At 42.7% G+C, this 15,836-nt stretch overlaps 1 protein-coding gene across 2 annotated transcripts in view; it reads right to left on the minus strand.

Moving 5' to 3' along the window:
• LOC109407566 (phosphoserine phosphatase) overlaps positions 1-13,709 on the minus strand; it is a 36,169-nt gene extending 22,460 nt beyond the window's left edge. Inside the window, exon 1 of one of the 2 annotated variants that reach the window (XM_019680640.3) lies at positions 13,155-13,709. In XM_019680640.3, the coding sequence (XP_019536185.3) occupies positions 13,155-13,234 (80 nt within the window). In that variant the 5' untranslated portion in view covers positions 13,235-13,709. Of the gene's footprint in view, positions 1-7,050; positions 7,313-13,154 lie in introns of those variants that run through there. The other variant, XM_062856763.1, reaches the window with a different exon arrangement.
• Between the last annotated feature and the right edge of the window lie 2,127 nt (positions 13,710-15,836).

A 15,836-nucleotide genomic window follows, 5' to 3' on the forward strand; every position in this document is an offset into this window, starting at 1 on the left:
AGAATTCTTGTGAAGTTCCTTCTTGAAATCTTCCAGGATTTTCTTCTGAGTATCCTCCAGCAATTCCTGGAGTAATTTCTAAAGTTGCTTGACTAACCTTTCATTGAACGATCTCTTTGTTTGACATCTGGCCAGGTCCTTACGATCAGCGAGATAAATTGAACTCCTGGATTAATCCCCAAAAACGTTTATTTGATAAACCCCCAAAAAAAATCTTGTATACATATACCCGATACGATAAGTACTAGAGATTTCAGCATTACCATGCTGAGTTTGTCGGGTTCCCGATTCCCGGTCGGTTCAGGATCGGCACAGTCACTCATAGCTAGTTTTTGTACAGGAATTCTAATCCAAATGAGGCATCCTTATTCGGATTTTTTTTTGTGATATTAGTATTTTACTTAGCTAGTAAAGACACTCCTGGGCTTGAGGGCCTGGACACACGGGGGAGGAACTTGTTTTGCATCTCCGGAATCTATGGATGAAGGAGTGACATTAACCTTCTCAGCAACGTCATTCCCACACCGATTTCTACGTGTTTTGTTTTCTATAAATCTGAGTGGAAGGTATACGAGATATCCCCGTTCTATGGCTTCAATGTAAACTCAACCATTTCATTGATGATGTGATGATTACAATGCTCACAGTAGGCCTTTCCACTTGGATACATGTAATACATGTCCGATGTGTTGCAAGCATTTAGTAATGCCAAGAAACATGGTAGAAGTCATCAATTCTATACTTTTCCAGGATTCTTTCAATGAATGGCTGTGTATGTGTAGACTACTAGACTTAAAATGGGAACGGTGTTAAGAGGACCGAGAATAAAGGGGATCATTAAGTGAACAGTGCGTTTGCGATCCTTGCTGTGTTCGTAAAGTTTTAAATAACATTAAATAGTAAAAGTCCTCCATACACAATTTTTTTGATGGCATGCTTCTGAGATGAGATAGTAACAAGTGAATGTTACTGTTTGCAGGTGAGTGCTCCCATCGCTGACTGGTTCGGAGTCGAAAGCATCTCATGCTTTGTGTGTATGGCGCCGGTAACGAAAAAGACGCTTATTGTAATAAGGCTGACACAAATTTCGATTTTCTCTTATGTCATCCCCCGCCTCCGCGATAAATTTTGGTCGGAATTCAACATTTTGAGGAAAGACATGTAAGTTTAAAATTTAAATGTCAAACTAGAGTCGCCCAAAATATTTCTTAACAAATCCGATGAGTTTAACGATTGCCTAATAGTTTGGGTATTTTTCCATAAAATACATTTAATATTTTATGCAATTCAGTATCATAATTTATGTTTTATCTAACTCATTTTAGTGTCATAATTGCCATTTTTTCCGAACTGGTTCATTATGCAACTGAAATGAAAACTAGTTGTATAATGTTCATAATGCAACTCATTTGAGTTGCATTATGAAAAAATCATTGCATAAAATTTTGTATGGAACTCGTTGCAAAACTCGATTTTTTCAGCCCTTTTCGTATTCATCCAACTCGGCAAGCCTCGTTGGATGGTACATGGTCGTGCTGAAAAAATCTACTTTTTACAACTCGTTACATAAATAACTATATCGTCCCACCCCCTCCTGGACGAGTCAACGAGCACTGTGACAAAAGAAGAAAATGTGATTTGTTCCGGCCTAATTAGCACAAAAACAAATGAAATTCCTAGATAAAACCTGGCAGCTCCTGGAGAAATCCAAAAGGCTATTCCTAAATAAGTTCCTGCATAGATGTCTAGAGCAATTCTCAAATAAGTCCTTGGAATATTTATTGAGCAGCCTCTGAAGGCATCTGTAGGGAATTCCTGGATAAATCCCTGAAATCGCTTGAGAAACCCCTAGATGTATCCGTGAATGAATCGCTTGAGTATTCCGTAAAGAAATGCCTAGAGGAATTGCTGGATAAATTTCTGAAGCAATTTCTTGAGGAATACCTCCAGAGCAAACCCTAGATAATCACTAGAGAAATTCCTGGAGAAGACTCTCAATGAATTTTTGATTAAATACCAAAGGATGGAATTGTTGATTAAACATCCAATGGAGTTTAAGATGGAATCCCTGGTCGGTTAAACTACTGAAGGAATCCCCGGCGGAATTCCTGGAAGTATCTCCGAAATAAATTCCAGGGGAGATCCCTGAAGCAATTCTGGGAGAAGTCCCCGAAGGAATTAGGGAAAGAATCACGGGAGGAATTTTGAAGGGAGTCCCTGGAGACAATTCTTGAAAAAACTGCGGATTTATATTGGAGAAATCTCTGGAGCAAGAATTTTCCATTAGGCATTTGTGGATGAATTCCAAGAGGATGTTTCTAAAGATTTCTACAAAGATTCCTCCAAGAGTTCATTTGGGGATTTCTCCGCGGATTTCTGCAAGAGTTTATTCAGGAATTCCTCTAGGTAATCCTCTAAGAATGCCCACAGAGATTCCTGCAGAACTTCCTTCTATGATTACTTCATTGATTTTTCAAAAAATCCTTTACAAGTTCCACTTGGAAATTCTCCAAGAATGTCTGATTTTTTTTCTAAATTTGCTCATATATATCTAAGAATTCCTCTGGGAGTACCGCTTGAAATTCTTGCTGATATTCCTCCAATTGTTTATGATGAGATTCATCCAGCAATCCTTGTTGTAACTTCTCTGTGAATCCCTCCAGAAAATCCAGATTTTTTCAGGAATTTCTTTAGAATTTATTATTTTTACTGGAAATCCTCTTCAGATTCCTTTGAATTTCTTTTTAAATTTGCTGCTGGAATTGATCCAGGCATTCATGACGGGAAGAAGTCTCCAAGAAGTATTTCTGGAATTCTTCAAGCAGTTTCTGCTGGACTCCTAAGAATAATTGCAGAAATACCTTGTGGAAATCTTTAAGAAATCTCAATAAAAATGCTCAGAGATAACCTGGCAGGAATTCATGAAGAAATTGCTGGAAGAATTTCTGGAGGTATTGGAGGGAAATTCCTAGTTGATTCCTTGAATAAAAAAATCCTTAAAGAATCGGCGGAGGAGTCCTTGTAGGAATCCCAGCAGAATTTTCTAGCAGAATCCCATCAGTCATTCTTGGAGGAATTTTAAGAGGATTTCTCCGGAAATTCTTCTAGAAATTCCTCTAGGCATGACTGCAGGGGTTCCTCCGAAGATTTCTCCTGGATTTCCTTCTGGGATTCCACATGGCAGTCCTTTTGAAGTTCATCCAGTAATTGCTGCTATAAGATTTCTTCAAGGATTCTTCTAGGAATTGCTCTTTGTATTCCAGTAATTACTGCTGAGATTCCTTCAAAAAAAATCCTATCAGAATTTCTTCGGAAATTCTAGCTAAGATTTCTCAAGGATCTCAAATTATTGCTCTTGAGAGTCCTCCAGGAATTTTGTGAGGATTCCTTGCAGGCACAGACAAACAGACGTAACACTCTTCAAAACGACTTGGCTCATGCATTTAACGATCACTTGAAATTTCATTTGATTTGCGCGATCATTCCGCCAGAGGTGCTAGTGTTCGATCGCTTTGACGTTTGCCAGTGTACACGTTGCTGAATGATGCAAACGAAAATTACAGGCGCTTTGTTTAGTAGTGTGCGTGTTAGCCAAACGTCAAATCAAACTCCATCATGGCCGACAGTGTCGCGCGCGGTTCTACAAACAGGTGGCACTGCCTATAATCGCATAGTTGACGTAAACACCATTGACAATGTCAGCACTCACAAGGGAATATCTATCAAATGTGTATAATTGTGACAAGTTTTATTCAATAGAGCACAAGATCTAATCACTAGCTACACATCAACGTAAAAACAAAAATCATAAACTTTTCATTAATCATTGTTAAAATTTCAAAAGTGTGCTGAAAACTATAGTGGCGCTTACTTCAACTATGCGATTATGGGCAGTGCGGCAGTGTGCTCATGAAAAATACATCGGGCAAAAGTTTTTGATGAATTTCTTCTAAGAGTTACGTCTGTTTGTCTGTGCTGCAGGTATAGTCTATTTTACGAAACGACAACAGTGCTGATATTGATATTAACACTCACGGGTTTTGGGCGCAACCTCCTGTCAAATTTTCATTCATGAAATGAGCGATCAGCTGATCCGAAACGTCTCGTAAAATGGCTCATTGCGTGGGAAAGCCAGAAAAAAGAAACATGAAGGATTCCCGCCAGAAAGGCTTAGAGGAATCCCAGTAGTTATTACTAAAATAATCTCAAGAATCTCCCAGCTGAAATACTACATTTCTGGAGAAATCCATGAATGAAAAACAACAGGAATTGCTGGAGGAATCCCAAGAAAAATTTCTAGTGGTAATGACAGAAAGATTCTTGAATGGTTACTTGCAGAAATTTGTGGAGGCATCTCAGGAAAAATTGAAAAAAATCTCTGTATCTGAAAGTATCCTTGGTGAAATCACAGGACGAACTTTTGCGGGAATTCTTGGAGAAATTCTGGTAGAAATCCCTGGGTAGTAATTCCTGGAGGAACTTCAAATGGACTTTCTGGAGGAATCCCTGAAGGTAGTTCTTCGACAATCTCAGCAGGTATTCCTAGAGAAGGCATCCCCATAAGGCATTCCTGGAAGAAAACTTAGAGAAATTCTCATGTATTACTCCTAATGGGATTTCTCTAAAGTTGAAACATTCTTGTTGGGATTGCTGCAATTCCTGTTATTCCTTCAAGGATTCTCTAACTAAGGATTTCTGTAGAGAGTTCTCTAAGGATTCTTACTACTTCAGGGATACCTTTAAAAATTTCGCTTGGAATATAGAATACTGATACGAATTCTTACTGGAGTTTCTGAAACATGAAGAATTCCAAGAGGATTCCCAACAGGAATTATCTGAGGAATCCAAGTCAAATTTTTCGTGGGTTTTATCAGAAATTACTGAATAAATCCCAGCAGTATTCCTGGAACGAGTGTTCCTAAATGAATGTTGAGGTGATTTTATTATAATAGGATTTTTTGGAAGAATCTCAGCTGTAATTGTTGGTTTCTTTTCTTACTCATTCTTCTAGAGCAAACACGAGAAAGAAAAGAATGGAAGAGGGGGAACTTGCACCGTCTTTCATCCCACACTTTTTCCTGTTTACCAAGGAGAATGAGTGCGAAAAAAAGGCTGCCTATACTAGTGGCTGCAATTGCATTAGGTATTCCAGCGATAATTACTGCAGGTTTCCTCCAGGAATTTCTCCAAATAAGTTGAGATGCACGCTCTTTTTCACTTGGAGCGTTATTCTAATAGGAAAAAGCAGAATACCAGCATGAAATTATTAAGAAGTACTTGGAGAATACCCAGAGAAATCCCAGCAGAAACTCCTGAGTGAATTTTAGCTAAAAAATCTCTGAGAAAGCCCAGCAGATATCAAGTCACCAATATACTTATATTCTGATTTATCGACCGTATTCTATTAATAACTTGATGATTTTGTGGCTATATCGGTCTTGTTCTACTCCGATAGTATTCGCTAGGTTGCGAACAAGTATGAATTTTTTATAGAAGGTGAAATTAGGCAAGTAGGCCATGTATTCAGGCCCGGATTAAACTTTGTGGGGGCCCGGGGCCCGAGCGAATGCGGAGGCCTCTCGGAGAGATGAGCAAAAAATATTTTCTCCATTTTCGCATAGTACTTGAGCAATATGGAAAATAAAGTTAATGTTAGCAACCAAAAAAGCTATTTGTGGGGGCCCCTGGTCCCTTGCACCCCTCCCCCTCCAAAGATCCAGCCCTGCATGTATTGAACAAACACATCGAATGCGTGAAACTTCTGCCGTACGACCTGTGCTTTTAAACAGATCGGTTTGATTGGTAGTTCAGTCTTGGTAAGGTGGTACGAACTACCAACCAAGCCGATCTGTTTAAAAGCACAGGTCGTACGGCAGAAGTTTCACGCATTCGATGTATTCGTTCAATACATGGCCTACTTGCCTAATTTCACCTTCTATAAAACAATTTCATACTTGTTCGCAACCTAGCGAATACTATCATATCTATCATTTCATTATCCACTTTGATCTCTACTCCCTTATACTCTGAGTAGAAAAAGACCGATATAGCCACAAAGCCATCAAGTCACCAATGTATTGTACAATTCTGTGAACACAAGAACTGACGGTGTTCATCTGTCAGGTGTTTTACAAAAGTTGATGGTCTAGAAATTATGCACTGATGAGTAGATCCATCACATTTTTGTGCTGAACTGTTTTAGCGTGTAGGCAGAACATTGTGAATCTTCTTAAAGCCTTACGTCATGCGAACAACAATGCTGACGTAGTGCTCTTTCCACGTACTTGGCTGGTCTGGTCCTATTAATTCAGAAACTTTACTGTGATTGAGCTTAATTTTCGTTGCAGCTTATTGCGAAAAAATGTGCAAAATCGCTTTTAGATGGTCGCCAGTTCATCATATCATGTTCAAATCTTCTACAATCAGTGAGGAAATCGACGAAGAATTGACCGTGCAGAAGACACCAAACAGATTAAATGCAACCGCGCATTTCTGTTAGCGTTTTCGCACAACTTTGTGCGATAATATTGTCGCTTCGGCACCAAACCGGACGTCGCACAAGTGAGTCGCGTTGCGACCCAACTCGCGACGTTTTCTGAATCATTTCGGAAGTAGTGCGTATCTAGCTCCTTTTCATCAACAACACAGCGCACTAGTTGCAATACTTGTGGATCAAAAAAAGACCATTTTTGATTGAATGTCTGTCTGTCTTGATTGCAACTGGATGGGCAATATTTCTTATAATGCATGATAACGTAATAACGCATATTTACACCTATTGACGTAGATTTCAGATTTCAACGATGCTTTACGTTCAAATTTCATTCACTAATAGATTTGGACCTCACATGCAGCCACCAACGTTCATAAACTCTGTAACGCAAATAAATAGACATCACGTTGATGACCAATGTTCTTTGTTTGATTCCAGATTTTCGTAGCGATATCACCACCCGCCATCAGCACTAAGGTAAGTCAAACCGTTGTTGTCTCTAGATCGTTAACCAGAATATCAAGTATTATTACATAAACTGCACTTGAAATGCTCACCGATTCATTGTGTATTGCTGCCTATTGAACAACTGTTCTCCGATTATCAACCAATACGCGTAATTCCGAACGATTTCTTCCACTTGTGTCTTCAAAACCTTCTTCACTCTATTACTACTGGTCTGGGACTATGATGGCCACGTTTCGGTCAAACGTCCACGTTCTCTGAATGTATAGCTCACTACTGATGCCAACCGCCGATTGGATGCGCTCTTTATTCCAAACTACTATACAGTCCAGTCTGCCTCGGTCTCTGATAACGACAGACACAAAACCCAGTAGGCATAGGAATCTTGACGGACTTGCTGGCCTGGCCGCGCCACGCCGTGATTATGGAGCTGTGAACAAATATTTTTCTCTAGAGTTCCCTTTTTGCGTTGGTCTTGGAAGGGTGGCATGACGCGAGCGCGCGGCATCAATCGATAGGTTGTGTGATTAGGAGAAGGAAACTATCTCCTCTCGCCTCAAGTCGACACTCGACTTGTTTTCGAGCGCGGCCACTTACTTAGCTGTTCTGCGGTGGTGACTACCTATGACGGCTCAGTGCATTTGCATCAGCAGCCATGTGCATGCATCGAAGGAATCCGTGCATCAAGTTGACCGTGTGATACTGTGCGGCTGCGGCGGGCGGAGCAGCCTACTTTAACGGACCGGCTTTCGCTGATTAGTTAGAAGCAGGCTAGTTGAGGGTGTGTACAGCCCTTAGCAACTGCCCACAACAGTCAGTGTCAGTAACTAGATAGAAGTCGTCTTTGGGCAGCTGCTGGTTGGAACGGGAAATAATTCTATCTTGTTGTGGATCTCGTTGTTGACAACGAAATCAATTGAAGGGCCCTTGAACCCGGTCATTTAATTTGCGCGGGATTTTGCATTTAAGTGGTTGTTTAGAATTGTGAAGCAGGTGTTGGTCAGTTTATCAATTCTGTGGAAATTGAATGTAATAATAGACGATGTGTGGGTGTCAAGCTAGAAAATGAATAATTTGCCTAATGGGAATATTACAAGCAAACAAAACAATTTAGTTGCAAGTCATGCGCACGCGGTCAGTGGAGATAACGGATTGATAGAAGTTGAACTTTCTTCAAAGAAAAAAAGCTTACATTTTTTACCAATTTATCCAATTTATCAATGCATTAGAAGTGTTGCCGATAGCAACGAGGGCATGGTGACCATGAAGCGGCAATAGTTGGCCATGCGTTGAAGAAAAAAAATGTCATTACTTCAAAAACTTTCAAGCGCAGCAGGGGCATTTAAACCAAAAAACCTAAACCTCCAAACCTAAAAACTCAAACCTACACACCAAATCTTTTGAAACGCTTTCAGCACAAAAAAAATCAGCAAAACAAATTGCTGAATTTCAGCAAAAATGTTGCTGAATTTCAGCACAACGTTGCTGATCAACTGTCATAATTGCTGGATGGTTCAGCAAAATGGATAATAATTGCTGATATTCAGTAAATTCGCATTGCTGAATGAAATCAGCACAAAAAAAATCAGCAAAGTTTGCTGAATACCAGTAAACAAAATTTGCAGTGTACTGTCCCGAAATTCGTCCCTCAAGTCAAGGCTTTCAAGCTGAACCTGACTCGTCTCCAGGAAGGAAGTCCCTGGTCGCTGATAGCTGGTACGGTCCGTCTCCTGGCAGGTACGTCCCGAGATCCGAACGAACCCTGAAGTGTTCCCTGTTGCTGACAAGAAGTACAATAGGTCCCTCCAAAATGTACGTGAATTGGATCATTCGTTCTACTAAATCAAGGCTATCCCATGACAAGAAAATCCATCGAATTAGATCCTCTATGTTTAAATACTCACTTTTGTCCCTTTACCTATATATTGTTAAAAATGTCATTTTGACATATCCTAAATTCAATCACCTATAGCTTATTTTAGAAGCTGAACCTAAGAATATGGTGCATGAAAAACTTGTGCAGCTAGACCTGTTATACAAGAAAGGCACGAAGAAACCGCTTCACCATGAAAATCAGTTGGCATTTTTCGAAGGTAGTCTGTGACATTTACCTTAAATATTCGAAAAAGAACGGTTTTTCTTGGGTTTTTCCGTGACTTTCTTGTAGAATTGGTCTAGCCGCACAAGTTTTCCATATATCATATTCTTCGGATCAGCTTCTAAAGTTAGCTGTAGGTGGTTGAATTAAGATATGTCTAAATGACATTTTCAGCACTGGCTGCTATTATAGCTTCACCAAAATATACGTCATTAGAAATCATCCAATCTACATAACCAGGAACAAAGGACTCCTAAAAAAACGGAAGGAACTCCATGAGACAGATCATGCATCCTGAAGAGTTAGGTTTTTTGAATAAGTGTATTGGATTTATTGGTACCACATTTACAAACCTTCGATTTTGGTCTAGTGGAGATTCCCTCCGGAATCTCGTTGGAGCTTCCCTGCGGAATGTCGTGGAGATTCCCTCCGGAATGTCGTGGAGATTCCCTCCGGAATGTCGTGGAGATTCCCTCCGGAATGTCGTGGAGATTCCCTCCGGAATCTCTTGGAGATTCCCTCCGGAATCTCGTTGGAGATTCCCTCCGGAATCTCGTTGGAGATTCCCTCCGGAATCTCGTTGGAGATTCCCTCCGGAATCTCGTTGGAGATTCCCTCCGGAATCTCGTTGGAGATTCCCTCCGGAATCTCGTTGGAGATTCCCTCCGGAATCTCGTTGGAGATTCCCTCCGGAATCTCGTTGGAGATTCCCTCCGGAATCTCGTTGGAGATTCCCTCCGGAATCTCGTTGGAGATTCCCTCCGGAATCTCGTTGGAGATTCCCTCCGGAATCTCGTTGGAGATTCCCTCCGGAATCTCGTTGGAGATTCCCTCCGGAATCTCGTTGGAGATTCCCTCCGGAATCTCGTTGGAGATTCCCTCCGGAATCTCGTTGGAGATTCCCTCCGGAATCTCGTTGGAGATTCCCTCCGGAATCTCGTTGGAGATTCCCTCCGGAATCTCATTGGAGATTCCCTCCGGAATCTCGTTGGAGATTCCCTCCGGAATCTCATTGGAGATTCCCTCCGGAATCTCGTTGGAGATTCCCTCCGGAATCTCGTTGGAGATTCCCTCCGGAATCTCGTTGGAAATTCCCTCCGGAATCTCGTTGGAGATTCCCTCCGGAATCTCGTTGGAAATTCCCTCCGGAATCTCGTTGGAGATTCCCTCCGGAATCTCGTTGGAGATTCCCTCCGGAATCTCGTTGGAGATTCCCTCCGGAATCTCGTTGGAGATTCCCTCCGGAATCTCGTTGGAGATTCCCTCCGGAATCTCGTTGGAGATTCCCTCCGGAATCTCGTTGGAGATTCCCTCCGGAATCTCGTTGGAGATTCCCTCCGGAATCTCGTTGGAGATTCCCTCCGGAATCTCGTTGGAGATTCCCTCCGGAATCTCGTTGGAGATTCCCTCCGGAATCTCGTTGGAGATTCCCTCCGGAATCTCGTTGGAGATTCCCTCCGGAATCTCGTTGGAGATTCCCTCCGGAATCTCGTTGGAGATTCCCTCCGGAATCTCGTTGGAGATTCCCTCCGGAATCTCGTTGGAGATTCCCTCCGGAATCTCGTTGGAGATTCCCTCCGGAATCTCGTTGGAGATTCCCTCCGGAATCTCGTTGGAGATTCCCTCCGGAATCTCGTTGGAGATTCCCTCCGGAATCTCGTTGGAGATTCCCTCCGGAATCTCGTTGGAAATTCCCTCCGGAATCTCGTTGGAAATTCCCTCCGGAATCTCGTTGGAGATTCCCTCCGGAATCTCGTTGGAAATTCCCTCCGGAATCTCGTTGGAGATTCCCTCCGGAATCTCGTTGGAGATTCCCTCCGGAATCTCGTTGGAGATTCCCTCCGGAATCTCGTTGGAGATTCCCTCCGGAATCTCGTTGGAGATTCCCTCCGGAATCTCGTTGGAGATTCCCTCCGGAATCTCGTTGGAGATTCCCTCCGGAATCTCGTTGGAGATTCCCTCCGGAATCTCGTTGGAGATTCCCTCCGGAATCTCGTTGGAGATTCCCTCCGGAATCTCGTTGGAGATTCCCTCCGGAATCTCGTTGGAGATTCCCTCCGGAATCTCGTTGGAGATTCCCTCCGGAATCTCGTTGGAGATTCCCTCCGGAATCTCGTTGGAGATTCCCTCCGGAATCTCGTTGGAGATTCCCTCCGGAATCTCGTTGGAGATTCCCTCCGGAATCTCGTTGGAGATTCCCTCCGGAATCTCGTTGGAGATTCCCTCCGGAATCTCGTTGGAGATTCCCTCCGGAATCTCGTTGGAGATTCCCTCCGGAATCTCGTTGGAGATTCCCTCCGGAATCTCGTTGGAGATTCCCTCCGGAATCTCGTTGGAGATTCCCTCCGGAATCTCGTTGGAGATTCCCTCCGGAATCTCGTTGGAGATTCCCTCCGGAATCTCGTTGGAGATTCCCTCCGGAATCTCGTTGGAGATTCCCTCCGGAATCTCGTTGGAGATTCCCTCCGGAATCTCGTTGGAGATTCCCTCCGGAATCTCGGGGAGATTCCCTCCGGAATCTCGTTGGAGATTCCCTCCGGAACCTCGTTGGAGATTCCCTCCGGAATCTCGTTGGAGATTCCCTCCGGAATCTCGTTGGAGATTCCCTCCGGAATCTCGTTGGAGATTCCCTCCGGAATCTCGTTGGAGATTCCCTCCGGAATCTCGTTGGAGATTCCCTCCGGAATCTCGTTGGAGATTCCCTCCGGAATCTCGTTGGAGATTCCCTCCGGAATCTCGTTGGAGATTCCCTCCGGAATCTCGTTGGAGATTCCCTCCGGAATCTCGTTGGAGATTCCCTCCGGAATCTCGTTGGAGATTCCCTCCGGAATCTCGTTGGAGATTCCCTCCGGAATCTCGTTGGAGATTCCCTCCGGAATCTCGTTGGAGATTCCCTCCGGAATCTCGTTGGAGATTCCCTCCGGAATCTCGTTGGAGATTCCCTCCGGAATCTCGTTGGAGATTCCCTCCGGAATCTCGTTGGAGACTTTCTTCGGAATCTCGTGGAGATTCCATTCGGAATCTCGTGAAGATTTCTTCCGGAAACTTGTGGGGAATAACTCCGGAATCTCGTGGAGATTCCCTACGGAATCTCGTGGAGATTCCCTCCGGAATTTCGTGAAGATTTCCTCCGGAAACTCGTTGTCGCGTCTCGTGGGTATTCCCTCCGGAATCTCGTGGAGATTCCCTCCGGAATCTCGTGGAGATTCCTTCCGGCATATCGTGGAAAGTTCCTTCGGAATCTCGTGGGATTTTTTTTTCTTTATCTCGTGGACATTCATCTGGATTGCGAATCAGATGATAAGATGGCGACCGTGACATGACAGTCCGTTGACCAAATAAAGAAAATTTAAAGATTTTAGTTTGTGAAACTAGAACGGTGACGTTGACAGGAAATACAGTGTAATGACGAATCCATTAGTATAGTAAACAACTATTAAGTCTATGGTAAAGTTGCATTTAAAGCAACATTTTTAATTATTAGGGATGAGTGCGTGCAATACATTACTAATCCAAGACAGTAGTACCAAAATGTTAAGATCGTACTAGATAAATAATACCGAGTACGCAGAGTAGGAAATAAATTAAATGCAAAATACGATCTACGAATCTCCAACGAAAACTATTTCTGCTACGCGATTCCCATAGACAAAGCAGGCCATGCAGCCTATGAAGTACATAGATGATTGTTGCTATAATCACAGTTTTCATCATTTCTTGGTAAAATGTATATGTTTTTTTTTAACTTGTACATTTATGCTATCATGTTTGCTCTCTGTCTCTGAATTGCACTGCACTATTTTCCACTAAACAAGTCCATCAAATTCCCTTCCACTAATCAATGTCAGTTTTATTGATTGGATGATTCAATCCAACCCATTCGTTGCATATATTGCACACAGCACAGCCGCTTGTCGATTCGAGGGGGGTCATACGCGAGTATCACCGTGTGCTGCTGTATGTTTTCGCCAAGGTGTATAAACAATAAACCATCGAGATGCACATGTGCTTTTTCCGTAATCGACCGATTGCTATTCGCTGTTTCTTAATACAAATATAGAGACATCACACTCCTTATTGCACTAGGTAATAACTTACCGTGGTCTCCTTTGATGGGGCGATAAGCAGCTGTTGATGTTGTTGATTGCAAACAGCAGATAACTTCGACACCACCGCATTCACCTTTCTTTCGCACTCACGGACCGCGAATCTCACGAAGCGTGTGTCTGTTGTCTTTCTTTCGGGGGATGCGATGCGTTTAGTCTACGTCGCGGCCCACTAGATGACTGTGTCTAGCGGATTTTGCAGTCCACGCGCGCGCGCGCGATCAGATGTTTACAATCACTGACTGCCGAACAACTAACTGGGTAGCAGGCGGTGATCTTCTCTGGTGGTTCTCCGTATAGGATATGTTCTGTTCAGCTCAGCTCTGCTGCTATACACTGTGGAAACTTGATTACGGAGTTGGTGGTCAACGCAGAGTGCATGAGTTTGTATCGTATGCCTATACACAGACCGGTTCCCGATTGGGCGACAATTTAATGAAGTTCGCGGTCGCGGTTTACATCGCGCACAATTTCAAGTTCATGGTGATAGGAGACTTTCGCTGGGATAGAGCAGAGTGGTTTTGCGTGTTGCCAGCGATAATTTTGTTCTAAAACTGTGCTACAATTCCCAGTGTCAACGATCCCAAACACACCATAGCTTAGCTAGTTATTTATTCAACCAGCTGTTTCTGGAAATTTTCCAATTTAGTGCATTTTGCGTTCGCACATGCCCACTATGTAGTGTAAGGGGCTGCAAATGTAATGGTATCAGTTCAGTGTTCTGTTTTGTTGTTTATTTCTCAGTCCGAGCAGCGCGAGTTGTTTACGCTGCAAAAATGTGCTGCCCCTCGTCTCGTCGAAGGTATGACGTAGGAAGTAGGCCTTGTAATGGACATTGCGAATATCGGCTGATTCTTGTGTTTTTCTCGTTTACAACTTATAGTTTAAAACGATTCGTCCTTCAAAACAATTGAGGCGTTGTAAAATGGGAAAAAATGATGATGTATATACATTTGAATTCGTAATTGATCGATGTTCTCTTGGCAGCGATGTGAATCAACATTCTCGCGACAGCATACCGTAGATTGTGTGATTACCATCTGGGCTCATACAAGGAAGCGTTGCCATGTGTAGGACTGCTCATGACGTATGCCTACATGTATAACTAGTTTAGGTATCTACAGTATTGGTCAATACAATTATAACCCTTGTTGTAACCTCTGTGATGGTTTTAAACAGAAATTGGCTGCGCTGCACTGCAAATTTTGTTTACTGGTATTCAGCAAATTTTGCTGATTTTTTTTGTGCTGATTTCATTCAGCAATGCGAATTTACTGAATATCAGCAATTATTTTTCAACTTGCTGAACCATCCAGCAATTTTGACAGTTGATCAGCAACGTTGTGCTGAAATTCAGCAAAGTTTTTGCTGAAATTCAGAAATTTATTTTGCTGATTTTTTTGTGCTGAAAGCGTTTAAAAAAATTTGGTGTGATATACCTTAGCTGTCATGTTTCCGATCGACTCTACACTGAACGAAAACCCCATCCCGAAATCGACTGATTTGTCCGACCATCCAGTCCAAATTAACAAAATCGTGCTTTCGAATGACGAATCAGTCATACGGCAATCATCCTAAAAAGCGGATGACGACCATCTTATTCGCGTATGAGACGGCGCACGCTATGTGAATGAATATTAGTTGCAGAGCGAAGGCAACACAGATGCACCAAATTTATTCATCGATAGCGTAACAAGTTCCTTGTTCGTTATACCCACGACATTGACGATTTGGCGTTGCATATCCTATTTTTGGACATGACACATTTTTGAAATGGGTGTTCGCGAGGGCACCCTGGCTGGACACTAAGCAAATCGTTTTTGAGAAGAGTAGTGGATATATGATAGATATAAATCGCTAAAAAACAAGGTTGCTCGACCATATGGTCGACATTCCATTTCCATAACACTGTCATCCGATTTTAGGATGACATCATTCGGTCGGTGGACCATACGGTTTCCGAACGAATGTCGTTAAGGGGCGCGATCGTATCGCCTCTCAGTCGATCTTGGGCGGGGGTTTCCGTTCAGTGTACGTGGTGTTTCTAAAGGATACCCAACTAACATCAGCGCTATAAGCTTCAGTCATTATTGCTTTCTGTTGTGTAACCATCGAATAAAAGCAGTCAACGCTGAATAAAAGGGAAGCTAGTTAAATATAAATCCTAAGCTAATACACGACTGTAAAACAAGCACCATACAGCTACCAAATTTGGTTTTCAGCAATCCATTGCTTGTCACTGGGGCTGCCTTTACTCCACTCTATTACAACTCCAGGAGATTTCCCGGAAGATGTGAAAACTTGAACAAATCGAATAGGAGTCCCCACTAGGGACCATTCATAAACGACGTAGACGTAGGGGAGGGGGGATCTGACCAAAGTCTACGCTCCATACAAATTTCAAAATTTTTGTATGGATGAAAGTCTACGAAGGTGGAGGGGGGGTCTGAGATTGACAAATTTTGGTCTACGTGGTTTATGAACAGCCCCCTAACAAAGCAGCTGCTACTATACAGTACAATTCGTTATACTGACAAATCCCCAAACCAGCAGCGCTTTAAAGGCCGTTATGCGATTAACACTTGTGTCGAGCACTTGACACTGAAGAAGTCTGTAAGTCACAGACGAAATAGGCCTATCTGTCCGAAGATAAGCACAGTAGTAGAATTAAAAG

Source organism: Aedes albopictus, chromosome 3 (genome assembly GCF_035046485.1).
Source record: "Aedes albopictus strain Foshan chromosome 3, AalbF5, whole genome shotgun sequence".
Classification (NCBI taxonomy): Eukaryota; Metazoa; Arthropoda; class Insecta; order Diptera; family Culicidae; genus Aedes; species Aedes albopictus.